The following is a 20,765-nucleotide window of genomic DNA, read 5'->3' as shown; positions in this document are numbered from 1 at the left end:
CCTTTTTGTTTCCTATCATAACTGAATGGAGAATTTTTAGCAATTATAAATATGAATAATCTAGTTTTTCACTTCTAATTGCAAGTACTGTATATATTTATCATTTATCAGTGGAAATTTTTTATATACAGGACAGTGACCCAGAAGAATAACTTACATGTTTTCATTAGATTTAGACCAAAATGTACTATGTGAAAGCTGTTTAACCTTTAATTTTTTCTAAATAGACATGTATTTCTTGATATATTAGGATATATTGTTTGAGTGAATTGTATTTAATACTGTATACATAAATGTTGAGAGCCTGACTTTTCTTGTAAAATACTACTGAAATTCCTGTGTTAAATACTGATCTGTATTATGAATATATTTCTGTTTCATCTTGATGGTAACAAAATTAGCAGATTTGAAGCAGTGTGATAGACTTTCAGATTTGAATAATTGAAATTCTTTGTTTCAGTGAAATATGAACAACAACAGCGAGCTAATCAATCAATACAAAGAGGCGTTTCCTGCTTTCGGTGGATATATGGAATGCATGTCTCGCACTTTATTGACTGGGCTGTCAGGTTTTAGTTTGGGTAAGACTCAGTTTAGATATTTTGTGCCTTCACAAATGCATACTGTTTCTAGTTGTGCTGTTACAGTTTGTCAAGACAAGTCATAAATTCTTTATAAAATACTCTGTAATATCTGCAAGTATTTTAAAATTTCACTTGAACCAACATCAACTTGATGCGTTTCACTTATGTTGCAGTGGTATCAAGTAGTATTGCGAAAGTTTATGTTAATAATATTGTTGATGATAGCAATTCTGTTTTTCAGTAATATAATATATTGTATATACATTTAATTATATGCTCTACCGAGTTCAAACAACCATCCATACAAGAAGCAAATCCGTTTACTTGTGCTGCTCTGTAGATTGACATTGTTATGTCCAAGACAAGCTAGACACACCATAACCTAAAGGTTTGGAGGAGAATTACCTCAACTCCTTCACAGTTTTTCAAGTCATTGGAAGCATAGTTTTTGTTGAATGTGTTTTTTGGCAATCATAAGTCCTTTTATGTGTATTCTGAAGGGGACACTTTCAGCACCTTTGTTGGTTAGTCTTTACTCTCAGTTTGATTGTGTGCCTTAAATATAGGTTAGTACTGTAAGGAGTTGATGCAATTCTTGCTGCGAAATGCTTTTCCTAATCCTTGTACTGCTCCATCCTCTCGCTCCACGATTTACTGCTTGTTAGCATCACCATACTTTGTCTTTTTTTTTCATTATTATTTTTGACACTAAGCTTCATTTTCAACACAAGTAAAAAATCTATCTTCTGTTTCTGCCAGAAAACTTGGGCATTATTTGGAAAGCTTCTTCAATCCACAAAGAACAAAATATTATTGCTGCTGTTCCAAATATTGTTTCCATGCGGATAAATGTAGTCTCCTAGGATCTATATCTACCAGACAGAATCACTTGCCCTGTTGGTCTCCTTTTTACTAACTTTGGTAATCCAGATTGAGAATATTGTCTGAAGATACCTTGTTAGGTCATCTTTCAGTAGAGGAGTCCCATTAATGCCATTAGTGGTAGTACTTCAAGTACTAGTGTGTGTGTGCAGCTCAATTTGCTGAAAATTAGCAACCATTTTCTTTAGATATGCAACTATATCACACTGCTCAGGGAGAGATTTTTTTATTCTTTCTACTGACAAGCTGTGGAATGCCATCTTGACAGTAACATGAATGGCAGTGCTCATAGATTTAAGAGAGGCTATGACACTACTTTTAGGCATCATGAGCCACTGTCTGAATATTTTTAATTTTCTCCAAATGTTGATATATATAAGAAAAATTTTCAACTTTTTATTTTTTATTTCATTTTTGTTTTAGAATAGCATGCTATGTCCCTGAGTTATAGTTTTTTCATTTATGTGGGAAATCTGTTTTGTAGGAGCCTTTTTTTGTTAACTGCCTTTTTGGCTTGTTTTATGTCATTGTTTGATGCAATTGACTTATGATGGTGTTAAATTCAAGTTACCATTGTAATTTGTCTTGGAAAATCTGTTACTTTAACACTATTTTCTTCATGACAGCTTTTAGCTGCTGAATTATTTTTGTTGCTAATTACTTTAAACAGACTACTTAATAATATAAGAACAATAATATTATGAACTTAATAAAAAGAATGGGCGTCTTGATGTCATTGAGTTTATAACCACTGAAATGTTAAGGAATAACTGCACATTGGGCAGCTGTTATATAATTTACCTGCTGCTGCAAAGAAACTCTTTTGAGCGATTGAGAAACTGCAATATAAACTGTAGCATCCAGACAGCCATTCTTTTTAATGGCTTTTGTCTGGCAAAGGGTCTTCTTACGTGAGAAATTACATTGCCTTGCGTTGAGCTTGGGTTACATATCACTCAGTGAACTGTGATATAGTTCAGGAATTATTCAGTCTCTCTATGGAGTTGAGAGTCAGCTTTAATATGTCTTTTTAATTTCCATTCAGTCTGTCGTTTCACTTCCAGCAGAAGATTTGAACTCAGGCTATTTTATATTTGGGACTGAAATATACTGATTTGCCTATACTGATTTGCCCAGACATCCATTGCTACAGCACAATGGTGAGAAGTGTCTGTAAACTATAACATTACCCAGGGTAGTCAGAAGAGTGACAGAACTCCTGAGCAGACGTGCTTACTAAGTAAACTAGCCAAGGTAACATTAGTGTAAGTTTGTAACTATGAAACAAAGTACCATTCATGTGAAAAAGTCAGTGTTATATTTTTTCTTATCAACAATAACACTTTGCTTATCAAGCTTAAAATTTGTGTGAACCACTAAACATTGTTTTACTGTAGCTTATGGTGTCTGTACAAGGAACAACCGTTTAAGCATTTGGCAAGATATGGTACCTCTAGGGGTGTCAGAGGTCCCTGAGTAAAGTAGGACCTCCAAATCTCTCATCCAACCCCTTACTCAAGTATCAAGCTTTGGTCCTGAATCCAGTACCATTATATGTGAAGATCATTTCTTTATCTGTTTTCTTAAAGTCTACTCAATGTCATGGTTAAACTACAGTATTTGATAATGATCTTAATCCTAAGGTGTTTGTTCCCCTTCCTTGCTGCATTTGTGTTATTGCATAATTCTTTTTTCCGTGTGTTTGGTATCCTGCAAGAACGTGTGGTCATATACAGCAACAAAGTGACAAAAACTGTGCCTCTCTTCATATAAATAACACTTTCTTTGTACACTTACTCATAGTATCTCGCTGTCGTTGTCCATTATATTTTTTGTAATTTTTTTTGTAATAGTACGACATACATAGACTATATCATTGCCAGCTGTCAAGAGCAAGTATGCATTCAAAGACTGAAAATAAAAAAAGCAAGAGAAGTTCTCCAGGATCTTTACCCAACTCCTCTGTCTATAAGTTTTTCTATACTGCTGCTCCTTTCAGTCTGCTTGAACTTATTCTTATGTTTTCTCATGAAGTACAAGTTGAACACTTTGAGAGGCATGATTTCTTCACTTATTCCTTCTTCCTTTAATCACTATATGTGTCTTGCTTCTGGTGTTGCCTCCACTATGCTGCTCCATAGTCATATTTTGCAATGTCTGCCTCTTTTCCTTGCCTGATTTCATGTCCCGATTTTAGATTTTCTTTTATGTTACACGTGTAAACATTATTATCCCTGCTATCAGTTTTTCTATAATCTCCAGTAGTTGGAGGAAGAGGCAGTTCCTTTCCTTGTTGATTTATTTCTCTCTCTCTCTCTCTCTCTCTCTCTCTCTCTCTCTCTCTCTCTCTCTCTCTCTCTCTCTCTCTCTCTCTCTCTCTCTCTCTCTCTCTCTCTCCTTTTTCCAGGTCTTACTAATCACATCTGAACAAACACTACAGCTTTCACTTGCCTTCTTCCAAACTGCATTTTTGCCCAAGATTTCTGAAGTTGAACCAACCTCATACTGAGCTGGAAGATAAAATAACATGAGGGCACAAATACAAATGAAGGTTCAAGTTGAAAAGAGAAAAGAGTTTTGGCAGTGTGACCTCACTTGTGTGGTGTCTTTTTCATCCTAGGGGTAAAAAAAATGCTTAACTGGTAAATGCTTAACTAGTACTCTTCATACCAGAATTACAAGAAGTAGTATTTAAGTGGTTCTTAGTTGTCAGCTTGAAAGGCAAAAATTTATTTTCAACATTTATTTTTTTACAGCATTCGGTGGAACTTACATAACCCAGCATTTGTTAATGAACTACCTTCCATATAGCCGAAAAAATCACATTATATTTTCAAGTTTAGTAGCTTGTGCTGTTGCCTACAAAGTGACATCTGTGAGAGCGAAGTCTTGCCAAGAAGGTTGGATGGCAGCAGAGGACAAACACACCTATCTCAATCCAATCTCGGAGCGACCAACACCAGTGGCCGATGATGACGATGAATGAACTGAATTTCGTATAGAACATGTTACTGTGAAATTGTAATTAATTTTGTTAGTGGTGACAGCTATTTAATTTAAGCAAAATGCATTCTCTTGTTAATGTTGGGAAGCAGTTTCATGTCCATAAGTTGTGCCAGAGTGTCTGGTCCCACTTCACAAGTGGTAAAGTTCAAATAGTTAAGTTTGCCAGGTGCTCTTTGCCTCCTGTTTTTAACCATAGATATGATGGAAGTCAAAGACTTTTTAATTTTAAAATGAAGCAACTCAGGGATGGCTCCATTCTCTTTGGTAACACATATTGCTCTGTAAATACTGTCCTGTGTACAAGGTTATTTAGTACAACATGTGCATTATCAAAGAAAAAGAAAAGTAAAACTCTGAGAGCAGTTCCAGACCAAGAAGAATCAGAGGCTCAGATTGACGACAGTGTTCTAGTAGACCCAGCATTTGATGCCTGGAGGAGTGATTCAGATATCCTTGGCTTTATTAGCTCCCATGAAAACTACAGATTTGACATGGGAGTCTTAGTGTTGCAGCCATGGGTGAAATGGGGCCCTCACATGAAAATGACGACTACGCCTGAAATGATGTTAGACGAAGCAGCCGCTTTGATTGCTACATTGCCAGGAGTTCGTGTTGTGCGTAAGGTAACTTGAGTAGTTTAATTTGGGTTGTAATTTAATTTTGCAGATTTTACCATCCTTACTTTTCCTAATACTGTATCTCTTTTAGTTTATCTTTTTTTGGGAAGTCTAAATTTTCTGAGTGACATTTCAGTGTTCTGTTTTTCTCAGTCGTGTGTAGATGTGCATATGAATTTTGATGATGTCCTACTCTTATTTGGAAAATAGAAAGAGCTCAGTATTTGCTGTTCAGTATGATATAAATGACGTAGTAGTGATATTGCTTTTAAAATTTTGTGCATATTTAGGCTATATCGAACAAACCAAAGTACCATTATCTTGCTGAACAAAGTTGCGCTGAAGTGAATGCCTAAAAATAAAGTCTGACCAAGAGGAAAGTAATACAGTTACAGTAGATACTAAAGAAATTAAATGTAACTAGATTCACAAACAAATAAGTATATACGTAAATACACCGGAGTTAAAACAAGGTAGAAGAAAAATTTAGGTGAAGGTAAATTTCGAGGTGTTATAGATACAGAGAAAGTGGTGTGTGATCAAGACAATAAGGATATTTAAAAAGGAGAAGAGAAGCAGAGAAAAGGAGAGTGAGCTACACAGGAAGAAGAAGAGACTTCATTATAGTTATTGTTATTTATTAGTTTAACAAGACCACTGAGTCACATATCAAATAACAAGTACTTCATAGGACAGGCAGTCCCCAGTTAACAGCCGGGGTTCTGTTCCCGGCCAAAGTGCCAATAACTGAAAGTCGCCAAAAGTTATGGTGATAAATGGCATTTACGATATCAGAAGCACCAATAAACTGCTCATTGGTGCTGTTAACTGCTTATCAGCACCGATAAACCACTTGCTGATGCTGATAAACCACTTGCTGATGCTGAAAATTGGTGTAAAACCAAAATGTCGTTAACCAACGCTGCCAATAAGCGAGGACTGCTTGTATTGTTTTTATAAAAATGAACTCTTAAAGTCAAATGTATGGTATTAAAGAAATTAAACTCGGTGGTCTCAGTCTAAAATAGCAGTGGAGATCATGAGAGAGATACCGTTCTTCATGGTATATAGAGTGTGCGTGTTTATAAGAGGCTCTTCAATTGAAGCAGTGGGATTTAGAGATTTTAGCTGGAATTAATCTGGCTGTTTGTGCTAGCCTAATGTGTGAAGTGCTGATTCATGTTTTATAGTTTCTTTATAGTAAATTTAAGCTTTTGGTTAATTTGATTATAGTTATTCATACAGTAAAATAATTGAGAAAGCGTCAGGTAAAGGGAAAAGTCTTAAACAAAAAAATGTTCGCCATTGGTTTTTTCATCGTTAGTGAAGAACTTCGACAGTTACCAAACCATTATAGTAATTTTTGCAGAGAATTTGTGAATATAGGAAAGTTTGCATAACTTTTTATAGCCTTTTCTTGAATGTACTGTACAGGGTTAAACCTCAACCCAAACCCTCCTACCCACCCACAGGAATGCAGAATGTTTTGTGTGAATCATGCTCTCTGTATTATTGTAATGGAATTTACTGTTCTGTTATCCGCTATCATACAGTGTGAGAGTCATGATTCCAGTTGCAAAGTGTGATTAATAAATTAATTTATTTTATATATTTTATTTATTTTTATTTACATATTTTCATTTATTTTATTTTTCTTTGTTTATTTATTTATTTTTATTCAATATTTTTACTTATCATTATTTATTCAGAAATTATGAAATATGTGTCCCATATTACAGCAAAAGAAAAAAAAAGTTTGAAAAGTCCACATCGGATTTTTGTTGATACTCACTTCGGTTGCACATTTGTGAAAATTGCAAAGTGTGCTCTGCGTCAATATTTGACAGCAAAGAACAGCTAGTTCAAGTAATGCGAGTTATACTGTATAAAGAGATATTGCCTGTATTTTGTGCAACAGTATGTATGTGTATGTGTAATTTCTAAAGGTTCCTCCTTGTTTGAAAGCTGTAAATCCTATGCAGGTATCGATATTGAAAAAGCCGTGATTTTTTTTTATACTTTTGTTTTTTATTTGCAGTCTTATGACATCGTTAAGACTTTTTCACCCAGAATTAGATGATGACAATAATTATAATGATTATAATAACATTCATGAGCTGTAACACTCCCTCAGCCATTTTGAAATGATAAAGCATCCTGGAAGCCTTACAGATGTTTTATACATCTGAAATTTGATCATTTGCTTAAAATCTGCATAATTTCTTATTTTTATATAAGTCACACTGATTTTTCCTTTGTTTGAACCTCTTTACTTTTTAGATAAGGATTTTCTTCAGGGTTTAAGGAAATTTGCATATTTTTACCAATGAATGATCTTCAAGTTTTTTGTAATCTTTCCAGGAGGTTGTCCCCGTTCGTAGTATGGATTCAAAATTGGTGTTTGGATCTGGAACTTTAGAACGTTTAGTGTCCTTAGCACGGTTGTCAGAAGAAATTACTTCTATTTTTATTAGTATTGATATGCTGAAAAAAATTCAGGTGGAGTGAGTATTTGATGTAATTTTTGTTCAGATTGAATTGTTATTTGGGTATTTGCCTAACATTTAAGATTGGAAAATTTTCTAACAAATTTCATGTTTCCAAGGCAAGAGCTTTAAATATTACTGTGTTTTAACAAAAATTTGTCAAACAAACTTGTTCTTCCATTTGCAGTACTCCTTTCCCTAGTCTCTAACTCGCCTTTATTTATTGTGTAAGTCTGCTCTCACATTGATGAATTTGTATTTATTCGTGGCAGACCTATTTGGTACTTAGCTGTTAATAAAACTGATATACCTGTCAGTAGGAAAAAATTATGTATACTGTATTGGTTAGGTGTCTGCAAAACTACTTTGGTGGTTTTGAAGATTTTGCATTACGTCTCATTCACTTGCCAATTTTCACATTGCATGAACTTTTTTTGTTATTGTTTTTGTGTTGGATCCTATTCTTGCAAATTTTATGTTGTGACTTTAATGACATACTAGTAGTAGGTACTCTTATTTTGTTGATGTGGGCTGCATTATTACAATTTTTTTCAGATCTCTACAACAAGCCTTTGGTTTGAAGGTGGTGGATCGCTATTCTGTTGTTCTGGGGATTTTCCGACATCGTGCTTGCACAAAAGAAGCAAAATTGCAAGTTGCACTTGCAGAATTACCATACATCAAGTAAGTGTTCATCATAGTTGATTGATGTAGTTTTTTAAGCTAGTTTCATAGTAGAGAATAACTTCATTTGGGAGATCATTACCAGTATTTTCATTTATAGATTTCAGTAATTGCTTGAACACTGTTACATGTGTTTTTTATTTTTTTAAATGGTATTGTGTACTGCAGATCTTTTTCATACAAAAAATAAAGATCTGTTCAAAAGAAAGATGAAGCTTTGAATCCCAATTCCTCTGTACTGAAGAGGTTTGTCTTCAGTGAGGTTGTCTTTCTTGAGTGAGGGTGTTTTCCTATAATCACATTGTTTGTCTTTAATCAAGACTTCTCTCAATTAAGGCAACCCAGTGCCTAACCCGTTGCAATCATCATTTCTTTGCATGTTCCCATTGGAGAAAGATCTTTTTCTTATGACCTTATTCCGTATGAAATTTTCCGCGTTTGATTTACTATCCCATCACTTCCGTCGTCTTCATTAGATACAATTGTTCTTGTGTTGCCTTTATTAATTACTGTATGTGCGTTGCTTGACTTAATGATCATTGTTGTCTTTTTCATGCTTGATTTTCCAACCAGATTTTTTCTTATTGTGTACATAGTCAAAATGTGTGTGGATACTCCCTTTAATGTACTGCATCTTTTATTGTTACTGTAATTTTATTTTTGTAATGCTGTTGTTTGTGGGCGTGGCATTTGTTTGGTGTAAGTTGGTGTTCACACTGATTGGCATAAAGTGCTGTGCTATGTATGATATTTATTTACATTTTTTTTATTTATGTTTTTGTGTTCTTTCATACTGACTTTTTCAGTTGTCTAAAGTCAGATAAGTCTATTTGGCACCTTATTTTTCTTTTTCATCTTTTGATATTTGATTAAGAAAGGCAAGATCTCCAGTATCCCTGTTGCCTCTGTTTAGCATTGACAATGGTAAATTGCTTTTGATTGGGTTTTATGCCTCATACTTGATGTTCATGACTGCCCCCAATGGAAACCTTCATTCTGTATTCACATATAGCAGAGGCAAGGTGTGTCTGCAGGCAAGATGATCAAGTGACTTGTCCCATGTATGAGAGATGCTTGATAAACTAAAAAAGGAAGGAGGTTGTAGGTCCTAGGATCACTCCCTCTAAGTTACTTCCAAATAAAAAAAAATCATGAATTAACCTTTTGGTATGGATAATTTGTTCTGGTCAGCAGGAATAAATAGCCTAGGTACAGGAAGAGACAGTCTCCCAGAGAGGTTCCCTTGGCCCACTCTCCCTCCCTGGGGAAGTGAACCATCTTCCATGTTGATGCAGAGGGCTAGCTCTCCAATCAGAGCAGCTGTTCACCAGACCTTGGACCTAGACAATCTTGCATTATTCTGGAATGAGGCTGACCAGATTGCATCATTTTGGGACAGGGTTGGCCAGCTTGCAATATTCTGGGACAAGGTTAGCCAGCTGCAATCATTCTAGGATAAAGTTAACCAGCTTGCATCATCCTGGGACAGGATTGGCCCACTTGCATCACTCTAGGATGAGGTTGACCATAAGAAATCTGACAGCAGCCATCTTTCAATTGTACTCTGCCAAATTGATTCTTATATACTTTCATTTATGACTTCTGAGTCATCTCATTTGCCCCATAAAGTGGAACTACACTTGTTGGTATATTTTCCAAGCCAAGATAAATAGGGAGGGTTGGATTCAGAAAGGGCATCCTTCCATAAAACATCTGCCAAAACAAGTTATGAAATGAACTGTGCAATGAGTGTTAGAAACACTTGGAAAAGGCTCATTAAAACCAGGACCCTGACTAGGAGTTAAGCTATAATCAGTGTCCTGAAACCTGTAGCAAAACCTTTCTATTATGGTCTTTCATAGTCTCAGATGTGATATATTCCACAGTTTATTTGTTGTATTTGCTGTTATTCATGTATTTTTTTTACTTCTCTAAAAGTTAGTATGAATATATGGAATTTTGTTTCTTTTTTCTAACATGCTTTATTACATCCTTTTTATGGAAGTTTCTGAGTTCATGGCCTTTTGGCTGGTTCTGTAGGAGTGAATGCATGCAACAATAATAATAGTATGTGCTGTGATAAGATAGTGATGACACCCAGGCAGATCTAACCAAGAGCAAGATCTTGACCAGCTTCAGCCTAGCAGTGTTTACATCTTAGCCCGAGAAAAAGCCAGTAATGCCACCAGAATCAGATGACATGCATAAAGGAGGAATGAAATGAATAACATAAGTAAAATTTTAATCCTTCCCTGACCGATACAAATAAAAACAAGTCACAGAGCCTTGCTAAAAAGTTTCATTTTAAAAGCATATAAACAACAGTTCATAAACCATTACTAAAAAGTGTCGATTAAAAAAAATGAGCAGATCTTTGCTAAAAGTGTCGTTTTACAAACAAAAACAGTTAAGAGGTCTCTGCAAAGAAATGCCATTTTAATAGGCATTTTTAAAACAAGTAAATAACAGACACTTGCTAATTAAGTGTCTCAAGTGTGTAATATATTTAATAGGAGACGTAATTTTATGAAATAGTGAATGCAGCAACAACAAATTAACCCTTTCTATTGCTAATTGCATCGATATATCATCCAAAATCCAACTCCATAGTCATTTATGCCACTCAAATGCCTCATTTATGGAGATTTTCAATTTGTTTTGACCCCAATGTTTTTCACATTGTACTTCTTTTGGTATACCACAAAGTGACAATAAAATAAATTACATAGTGTGCCTCAGAGTGACAATAAAATAAATAACATAGTATGAATAGAAGCGAGCAGATACATTGCTTATCATAGCTCTGGCTCTGGGATAGACAGGACTTGCAAAGGCCTAGTGACCAAAAGGCCTAAATTGAAATGGATCAGACCCGTCATTGGATTAATGCACTCTTCAGGGCAAGAGGCACACTACATTGAGGTTATTTTAACCCATCTTTAAATGGGTCTGTTAGTTATTACTTGACAAGCTTGTTGGCACGTGCTACGAGCACTAAAACTTGGCGCTGCTGTCTCCCCTACCCTCCCAATCCCCTACCTACCCAGCCCCTACCCAAGGTGGACAAACGGGTTTGCAGGAGAAGGGTGGGTATCTCCCCTACCCTCCCATTCCCCTACCTACCCTGCCCCCACCTTGGGTGGACAAACTGGCTTGCAGGGAGTGGGTGGCTGTATCATGTCTCCCCTAATGTCACCCAGGGGAAGACAAACAAGATCCACTCAGATATTATTATTATAGATACTTACTGAGTAGCCCACATGACTCAATCCATGTGTGCAGAGAATGATGTCCAAATGAACCAACAGCGGAAATCAAGTTTTAGAAATATTGCAAATTAAGTAAGGAAATTTTATCAGAGTGATCTTCAATTTTTATTTATCCAGTTGTTAAAACTAAAGAACTAGAGTTTTTTAGGTAATATTTAAAATTCATCATTAAGGCAAACCTTTTCAGGCCAGTCCTGTGAAAGTTGAGCTTTTTAACTCGTGTGTCCTTGTTAAACAGCTTAATAATAATAATAATAATAATAATAATAATATTAATATTAATAATAATAATTGCCACCACATCTCCCCAGTTCATTCCACCTTCAAATCAACTCTTTGGGCTTTGCAGCCATTTGATTCTTAGCCACTGTGATCTCAACGGAAGTTTGCAAATGTCATATATCACTTCCAAAATTCTTTACTAGTCCTAAGGAAAAATATTGAAAGTAGATTTATCAAAAAAATTACACCTTAATATTTGCTGTAGCATGGAACTCTTGACATCAAAAGTATATTTGATTGCTGCCATAACATCACATTCACCTTGGTCTTTGAAGGCAATGGTACTGGGATATAAAAGTTAAGAATGTTAAATATCTGGTCTAGTTAAACCATTTAATTGATAATGATATTTCTCCTAAAATATCATTAATATTAGTTATAGCAATACCATTGAAAAATTGGGACTGTGAAAATTATTTTCTTTGCAGGAAGCGTTTAGATTTCTTTGGAGACAAGGAGAAGCTGATGATGATGAATCGAGAGAAACGGCTTCGTAGCGCTCTCGATGCCATTGCCAGTAATCGTGCTCACATAAGGCAGAATCGTAAGAAATCTGATATTCCAACTATTGCTGTGGTTGGCTACACAAATGCAGGTAGAGTGTAGTTGTAAATAGTAAAGAATGTGGCTTTTCTTTATATTTTGAGACAGTTTCACTGAAATGTTTTATTATTATATATCTTGTTGTCATCATGTTTGACCTTTTCTTTTGTTAGAATTTGCAATCCACACACTCAAGATGTGAAATTCTTGTTGCAGGAAAGACCTCCCTAATTCATGCTATCACTGGTGACAAAAGAGCGGAAGGAAAGAATCATCTCTTTGCAACTCTTGATGTTACAGCCCACGGGGGCCAACTTCCGTGTGGTGTTGATGTGATTTTAATTGACACTGTTGGATTCATACAGGAAATTCCTACAGATTTAATAGCTTCTTTCAGAGCCACACTTGAGGATGCTATTTGTGCCGTAAGTTCAAAATTCGTCCATAATTTTAGATAATTTCTTAGTATCTTGAATCATTTGAGTAATTAGTCTCATCTTATAAGTTATTTTAGTGGTTTACTTCAGACATTATTTGAAGGGGACCTATGTCTGTCATTCCCTTTCCATACCACTCTTCTTGGTATTTTCAGTTTCTGTAAAAGATAATTGCTCTTGGCATCTAAGTGCCATAATTCTAAAATTTATGGAAGATTGTGACAAGATTCTTGTTGATGAGAAACAGCTTGGGACATGATTGATATTAATCTTGAATAACTATGCTAAAGACAGACTTCCTTCTTTGAATTAAAGACTTTTCCTACATTTGCATAGAGATTTTTCATTTATCCCTCTGTGCCTCCATAGCTTTAGAAAGGTAACTTTTAGAATTGATCCCATGTCAAAACATTTTGGCCTTTACAAAGGTACCACCTCAAGCTTGACTATGCAGAAGTATTGACTGCTGTGGAGTTTAATGCTGTGTTAACTTTGTACGTCAGAGTGTTGTCACGATACTGTACCAAAGGGCGACTGTGCCAACTTAGAGAACTTGCCCTTTCTTTCATAAAACTTCCGTCTCGGTTGTGAACATGGCTCAAACATGTTAGGATGATTTGTAGATTTATAGAAATGAAAGTAGCTGTACTTTATATATTACCTTTCGTAAAGACATTTCATAAACCTAAAATAATTTATGAAATGTGTATTAGTGGCGCTTTAGTGTGTTTTTTGTTATGAACCTATTAATTATAAATAGTCTTATTTCATGTAAATGGCTGTTAGTCATACCAGAATTGAAAGACAAAAGATCTTAATGTAAATGCCCAAATTGCATTGTATGCCCAAAAAGTTTCATTCTCCCATGTGATTCTGTTGTGCGCAGAAGTGTGTCTTTCCAGGATTAGCATGTTTGCATTTTGTGTGATGTGCCATTCATTTCATTCACTTCTGTGGATGTTTTCGTAGCAATTGGTGGATTTTTGCCGTGTGTATCTTTGTTTTTTGTTTATCATCTTGTTGCTGTCATTGCCCACTGCATTATAGTTATTGTGACTAGAATTACTTTGTTCAGTAAGTAATCTATCTTTATTTTTTTTACTTGGTTCTCCATTTCTGTTCTCAGTGTTGTTTTTTCTCCAGTGAAATCTTTCCTTTTTTCTTGTTATTAGGTCAAGGTAATAATTAATATGTCACATTTTAAGGTGCATGTGTGGAGAAGTGTGTTTGTATTCATTTTGTGACAGCTAATTAGAGGGCAGCTGTTCTCCACGGAAGACGTGTTCATTGTGTATGAACTGGATTTTGGATCAGTGGTTTCTTTGTGCTAAGAGGAGTTCACAAGCGTCACATGATGCAGATCTTAGGTGATACTTCATCAGATTCTTCTTTGCTGAGCCATGCTGTCACTCCCTTCAGTTAAGACTCAAGTTTCCACAAATGAGGCTTCCATGTCTTCTGTGCTGTCTCTTTTGTGCCAAGAGGATTTCTGTCTCCTTATTACCCTCTGCTCATGACCTCTATCTTCGAGCCACCTGCTTATCTTCCAGTTTCTCCTTTACCTGTCTCTTCTGCCCTTGACCCCATGCCTTCGTTAAGAGCCTTCATGATTTGCTGATGCATCCCTCGTTGAGCATCTTAGGAAGGTGGTGTCATTGTTTCGTGATAAGTTTTTGGGTGCTAGGTTCACCTGTAGACAGGTTGATTGAGAGCCTGTCAACTTCAGCATTGCTTTCAGTCTTGCTTCCTGCTCTTCCTCCTATGATTTTGCTCTGTGAAACTTCCAGTACGATGATACAACTTATGCTTTCCAATATGATGACGATTCAACTTGTGCTTTATGACAATGGCCCTGAACAAGATCCCTCTGAAGTGGAATATGAATAGACTTTTTCCCCTTACTCTTCTCTTCAAGCTTTTGTTATCATCATTCTCCTTCCTACACTGCAATTCAGGCTACATATAATATAATATATTTAGAATAAAACATTTTTTCAGAAAAACCCCTTTACCGTAATTGTTACTACAGTGCCTTTCTCATTTTTCTTTGATTCCTCTTGGTTGAGGTTGTGGGTATGGAATAAGACTGTGATTAATGGGTATATATGAAAAATATTTTTTTTTATAAAACATAATTTTTTATGGTTTTGATTTTTCTGATTTATCTTTAAACTCTTTTCCTCTCTACTCTGTAGGACATTGTGGTCCATGTTCGAGATGCCAACCATCCAGATTATGATTTACAAGGCATAATAGTTGAGAAAACATTGTCTTCTTTGCCGCTCCCAAAAACTACACCTATAATAACTGTAGCTAACAAGGTTGACTTAGTAACCGATAAGTCCCTTGAAGAATTTGGTGGAATACAGTTAGTGTCCTGTATAACTGGTCAAGGTATGATACATTTTGGCTTCATCATTTTTTCCATCTGTTCCATCATAGCATATGTTTCACCGTTCAGTAGTTGCAAGATTTTAAAGATGTACGTGTGAAGACTACATAAAATTTTGTACTAAAACCCCAGATTTGCTTCACATCATTTCCAAGTGTGTTTGAAATATAAGTTAGAGAATGTGACTATTACCGGAAAGCCTAGAGAATGTGACTATTACCGGAAAGCCTAGGACGTGACTGCAGTCAGAAATATAAGTTAGAGAATGTGACTGTTACCATGGAAGGAAAGCATAGCTAGTTGAACTCTCAACTAATCTTAGGTTTCTGCAAGTTATGAGTAGAAAAATACCATATATCATCAGTTGTTTATTTGTGTTGGCATTTATATTGTATGTTTGATTTATAAGCTTAAGAAATAGAAATTTTTCTAGCTTTTTGTTGTTTTTGTATATGTAGAGCATCAGTTTATCTTGAATAATACTAAAGTTGTTTCAATACCTTACATAGCTAATTGATAATCTGCAGTTGATGAAATACGAGTATCAGGTGACACCGCATTATAATTTTAGTGGTTTCGAAGCTTTAGTGAAAGTTATAGGTCTGTATCATTGAAGTGTAAAAAGTGTTGAGACCCATTTATTTAATATGAAAATATAAATCTGCATTCAAGGCCTGGAACTAAAATACAGTTAATCCACTGCTTTGTCATGTATAATGTAGGATTGATATGAAGATTGTTAAAGAGTATAGTGCTGAAATATGTGCTTTATGCTAAATTCAAGAAAGTTATGCTAAATTAAAGTTTCTTGCTTTTAGGCTTGGAGGACTTGATGGCAGAAATTGAAAGTCAGGTTCTTAAGGTTACAGGACGAAAGTTTTGGCGTTTCACTCTCCCAACTGGCTCGGATGAAATTAGGTAAGTCAGAGATTTGGCAGGGTGGTGTCTACTTGTGAAGGAAAAAAAACATTAGCTCTATTTTCTAAGTTAAGGTCGTGAACCCTAATTCAGATGAACCAAAAGTTCATGTTTGATTGGTGTCAGTGTTGATAGAGCAAATACCTTGGTACTTACTGCATATTAACAACTTGCAATAGTTAATGATAACTTAAACCCCTTGTAAATATTGAGGGAAGTGGCAGTACACTTTACTGCCTTGTTTAATTACAGTGTTATTATTATTATTATTATTATTATTATTATTATTATTATTATTATTATTATTATTATTATTATTATTATTATTATTATTATTTCATTGAAAAGAATGGCAGTTTTTATGCCGTTGAGCTAATAAAGCTTTCTCTCAACTTTGCATATAAGTTTCTTCATTTCAGTGGGTAAATTGTAAAGTAATTGACTAAGTTTCTTCATTTCAGTGGGTAAATAATAAAGTAATTGACCAAAGTTCATGTATTATCCTGAAGTTTCGACAGTCTACACTACCATTTACAAAAGGTGAATGACACCAGGAGTACATACATGGTATATTTATACCCGAAAACAGTTTTACAAAGAATTGGGGGGTTATCTTTGATTGGATGATCATGGCTGGGGAGCTCTCCTATTGGTTGCGAACCTGGCGCCAATTGGCTGGCCCCAAGGGCTCTGCTCGCTGGACTTGCCTTTGGAGGAGGAGGAGGGCAGCTGTTACGTTATCTCCGGCACACTTCGTTGTTCTGCTGATGGTGGTCAGAAGAAGGAGGGTCTCCTGAGTAATGTCAAGTGGAGTTTCCACCAAATAATGATGAGGACCTCCATGTAGTGAAGGCAGTGTTGGTCCTTGTTACTGTCAAGGATTGTGGTGTTCCTCATGATCTGCTGGCATTCGAGGTCAGTGCCATGCCATGTTCCCTCATGCAGTGTTGGTATACCGTCCCTTCATTGTAGATGGACAGCGATCCTCTTGGAGAGGCGAGTCGTGGTCATACCAGTGTATGGATGGTGGCATCCATTATCAGGGTACAGTATTTTGTAAACTATGCCGCCTCCTCTTCATGGGGTTGCTGCAAATGGTAGGGCTATTCCTCATGAGGCACAGGGCAGTCCTCTGATCTTTACAGTAGAGTGTAAGGTCAACTGTAGCATGTACGTCAGTAAGTGTTACATGAGCCCAAATGATGTTTTTCAGGGCTGCTTTGTCCTTCTTATTGTTAGTATCAATTTATCTTTTTTCTGATAACTGATTTCTTATTTCCTTAATTTCTATTGCCTTTTGCAACTTCTTTCAAATGAACACCGTATTCTTTGGAGGCGTGAATTTCAAGTCAGTGGCACCTATAGGCTTATTCCATATGAATAAGTGTTCATCTTCTGAATATTAATAATTATAATTCACATATCCAAGATGGAGATGGTTTTGCAATGTGATGGAAGCAGATGGGAAGCATGTATTGAGAATTATAGTAGATATGGAAGAAGAAGGAAGAAGTCTGGTAGGAAGGCTCAGGAAATCATGGATAAAGGGTTTTGATGAAGACCCAGACTTTGTATTCTGGCAGGAAGTGCAAAGGAAAGAAGGGCACAGAAAGACCTCATTTTACATCTAACCTTGTAGAGGAAGAATCTGACATGAAAACATTATTGATGATAATGAAACAAGTCTCATACAAGGCGCAAGAGCCATGTGAGCCCAAAAAAAGTAAACCAGAAGTCAAATACAACCATGAGTACTTTTGAATAGTTTTTTAAAGCACCAAATACAGCAAGACAAGACAGTGAACCCAATCAACCTTGGCCAAAGATTTAAGTTAAAAAACTCATTAACCTTTCATCCTACAGGAAGTGAGCTTCTGAAGGAGAACATTGGGAGGCCATGTCAACCGACTGTCCTAGGCTAATCATCTCCAACAGTCTTAATGACAAAATCACCTTCTTTGTTTTACAGAATGACTACATGTTGTAAGGTGTTGGCAATGGAATTCAAATAACAACACTTACTTCATGTGAAGGCATAAATAACTTAAGGTGTTTTCATTTAGAATGTATAGATTACTTTATATTCAGTGATTTCAAGTATTTTTAAGAATGGTATGTTTTCAGTAATGGAATTTATTTTTGTTGAGAGAGAAGGTATTGCAAAAGTCCCAAGTCTTTTTAGGATCAGTATTAGGTGTCCCTTAAGGATCTGATGACGTCTGTCAAGATTTTGTTGGTATATCCTCTGCAGAAAATTTTGTTGTGCTCAGTTCAATTTTTCATTTTGAACTTTTCATTTTTGTTGTTTTTTAATTTTAAATATACTACAATAAACTTCAAACATTCATCTTCAGACTGATGCCATAATCAACATTATTCCAGGAAGACAGGGTCACAGTGAACTATAAGAGAGATTTTTTGACATGCCCCTATGAGGTCAGAGTGTGATTTATCACTTCTGGGTTTTGGGACCCCTGCAGTCCCAAAGATCTGTCTCATCTTTGTCTTCCCCTGTCATTTATGCTTGGCCTCTCTGGTTTCAGCTGGCTCCGAAAGGCAACAGGTTTAGTGTCGCAGGAGATGGACGAAGAAAATCCTCAGGTAACACAAGTAGTGGCAGTGATGACAGACCAAGAAATGGCTGCGTTTAAAAGAAACTTCAGAAAATGAGCATGTTCAGTTTAGTAGGTGAGATTTTTGAAAGGAGGTTCTATGTATTACTGAAGATGTTTTACATGTTCCATCTCTTTGTAATAACTGTTTCATGTGAAGAGTGTTTATATGAAAATACCTCTCATTTGACTATACATCTTGGTTAAGATATTTAAGCTAATTGTAAGTAGTTTTTACCAAAATTAAATAGTATTTCTGGATGAGAAGTATCAAAAAATTTCTTGGAGATTTTAATAATTTTACTGGGGTAAATCTACAAGTTTTGTATTGAGAATTCAAGAGTTTTCATCCTTTTCTTTTCGTAATTAAGTGTTTTTGACAAAAACAAACCTGAAATTCAATTTCAGCTACTTTTATGTACAGTTTTTCAATTTAGTGTTTGTACACAAATAAAACACTGCTGTATATACTTGAGTACGTGTTTTATTTTTACCTTACCCAAACATCATTGCATTTATTTTCTGAATCTCTATCTTTCTGTCCAACCACGCCACCTCCCTCTTTTCACTGTCTTAGAGCTGAATTGCTGGTAGTGCCTCAGTGCTTTACCTGGCAGTGTAATTATCATAGTTCAAATCAGTCACCATATACATACTAAATATTTTCTTCTGAAAATACATTTCATACATTTTTTACATCTTTTGGGATTGTTACGTAAATGATATTCCTAAGAATTTACTCTGCTGTATTTTTCATAAATAAGTAAACATCTGTTTAAATGGGTTTTGAATTTCTTATCTTCGATTTCTGTACTTTTAGGAAAGGTGGTTCATTACTGTCACCTCTTCTTTTAACTCGCAAGAATTTCGTTTTGAATGTTTGTTTGTTTCCTGTAAGAAACATGGGCTATTACAGGTTACCATAGTTTTCAGCATGTTGTATATTCCATATACAGTGTTTCATTAATTTTGCACACAAAAAATTACTCTTATTTCGTCACATTTCAGTATTTTTACACAAGAATTTAATACTAGAGGTAAAATTGTAATGGTTTTCAATTAGATCTTAAATATTTCTAGAAATACTTTCTTGTAGGACTAGAAGTGAATTTTAAGGTATGTATTCTAGTGCCGTATCTTTAAGAAATGAGCTTGTGCTGTATTTTTTTTTTACTTTCTCTTAAACTTGCTTTTCATGTGTATGTATTACACAGGACTATACAAACAATTTATCGTCATTTTAGTATATCCTTACTGTATAGCTGCAGTGAACTAAAACTGTACTAAAAACAGACACACATACACACACACACACTCTCATGGATCATGCCTCTCTGAATTACAGAAATAAATTTTACTGAGGAGATGGTAAGCTGTTACATATATTTATAAATACAACCTTATGAAATGTACATATTGCGCTTATTCATCCACCTTAACAACAGAAATTTGGACCTTCCCTCAACAACCATGTATTTCACTACTTCACTCTAAAACTTTGTACTTTTGTGAAATAAGACCAGCAAATTATCATGACTTGCAAGTTCTGGGTGTTATGTAAGGAAAAAGAAAGTAGTTTGATGGAAGATATGTATCATTTTTCTCTCAAAACTGGTTTGTGTCCAAATGAAAGCTGAAGATATACAGGGATTTGTGACAAGACTTTACATAATAGGGGGCAATGCATTGCTACCCTAATGCAATTCTCCCCGTTTATTAATAATTTTCTTACATTTGTATCTATTTGTTTATTAATTTGGTTTGTTTTTTCATTTTTGATAAGTGATCTCCTATTTCTGTATTTCCCATTACCTTCTGTTACTTCTTTTTTATCAAACACCATATTCTTTGGAAGCTTGAATTTCAAATCAATGGCCCCTGTGGGCTTGTTCCATATGAATAGGGTTCATCTTCTGAATAATAATAATAATGGGATTTTACAGGAACATTTTATCACTGAAAGGAAGCGATTTCTAAGTGCGCATTTATCTTGACATTTTAGATTGCATAATTCCTACTAAAAGGAAGAGAGTTAGCCTCCCCTTCTGGCCGT

The 20,765-nt window shown here is 35.3% G+C and overlaps 1 protein-coding gene across 1 annotated transcript; it reads left to right on the top strand.

The window, feature by feature from the left end:
* Window positions 1-4,222: 4,222 nt before the first annotated feature.
* On the top strand, window positions 4,223-19,187 carry LOC136842867 (putative GTP-binding protein 6). Its single transcript, XM_067110751.1, has 8 exons — window positions 4,223-5,095; window positions 7,451-7,593; window positions 8,131-8,259; window positions 12,239-12,405; window positions 12,570-12,778; window positions 14,986-15,184; window positions 16,001-16,100; window positions 18,644-19,187. Exons 1-8 carry the CDS (start codon window positions 4,532-4,534, stop codon window positions 18,768-18,770), a joined length of 1,638 nt encoding a protein of 545 aa, XP_066966852.1. The 5' UTR covers window positions 4,223-4,531; the 3' UTR covers window positions 18,771-19,187.
* The last annotated feature ends 1,578 nt before the right edge of the window (window positions 19,188-20,765 follow it).

Source organism: Macrobrachium rosenbergii, chromosome 10 (genome assembly GCF_040412425.1).
Source record: "Macrobrachium rosenbergii isolate ZJJX-2024 chromosome 10, ASM4041242v1, whole genome shotgun sequence".
In the NCBI taxonomy this organism is placed as follows: Eukaryota; Metazoa; Arthropoda; class Malacostraca; order Decapoda; family Palaemonidae; genus Macrobrachium; species Macrobrachium rosenbergii.
Note: the sequence above shows the minus strand (reverse complement) of the source record. Positions and strands in the feature narration are given on the sequence as shown.

Coding starts and splice junctions, on each gene's coding strand:
- LOC136842867 (XM_067110751.1), top strand. CDS start 4,532: ATGCATTCTCTTGTTAATGTTGGGAAGCAGTTTCATGTCCATAAGTTG. Junction 5,096..7,450: donor GAGTTCGTGTTGTGCGTAAG/GTAACTTGAGTA, acceptor TAATCTTTCCAG/GAGGTTGTCCCCGTTCGTAG. Junction 12,779..14,985: donor TTGAGGATGCTATTTGTGCC/GTAAGTTCAAAA, acceptor TCTACTCTGTAG/GACATTGTGGTCCATGTTCG.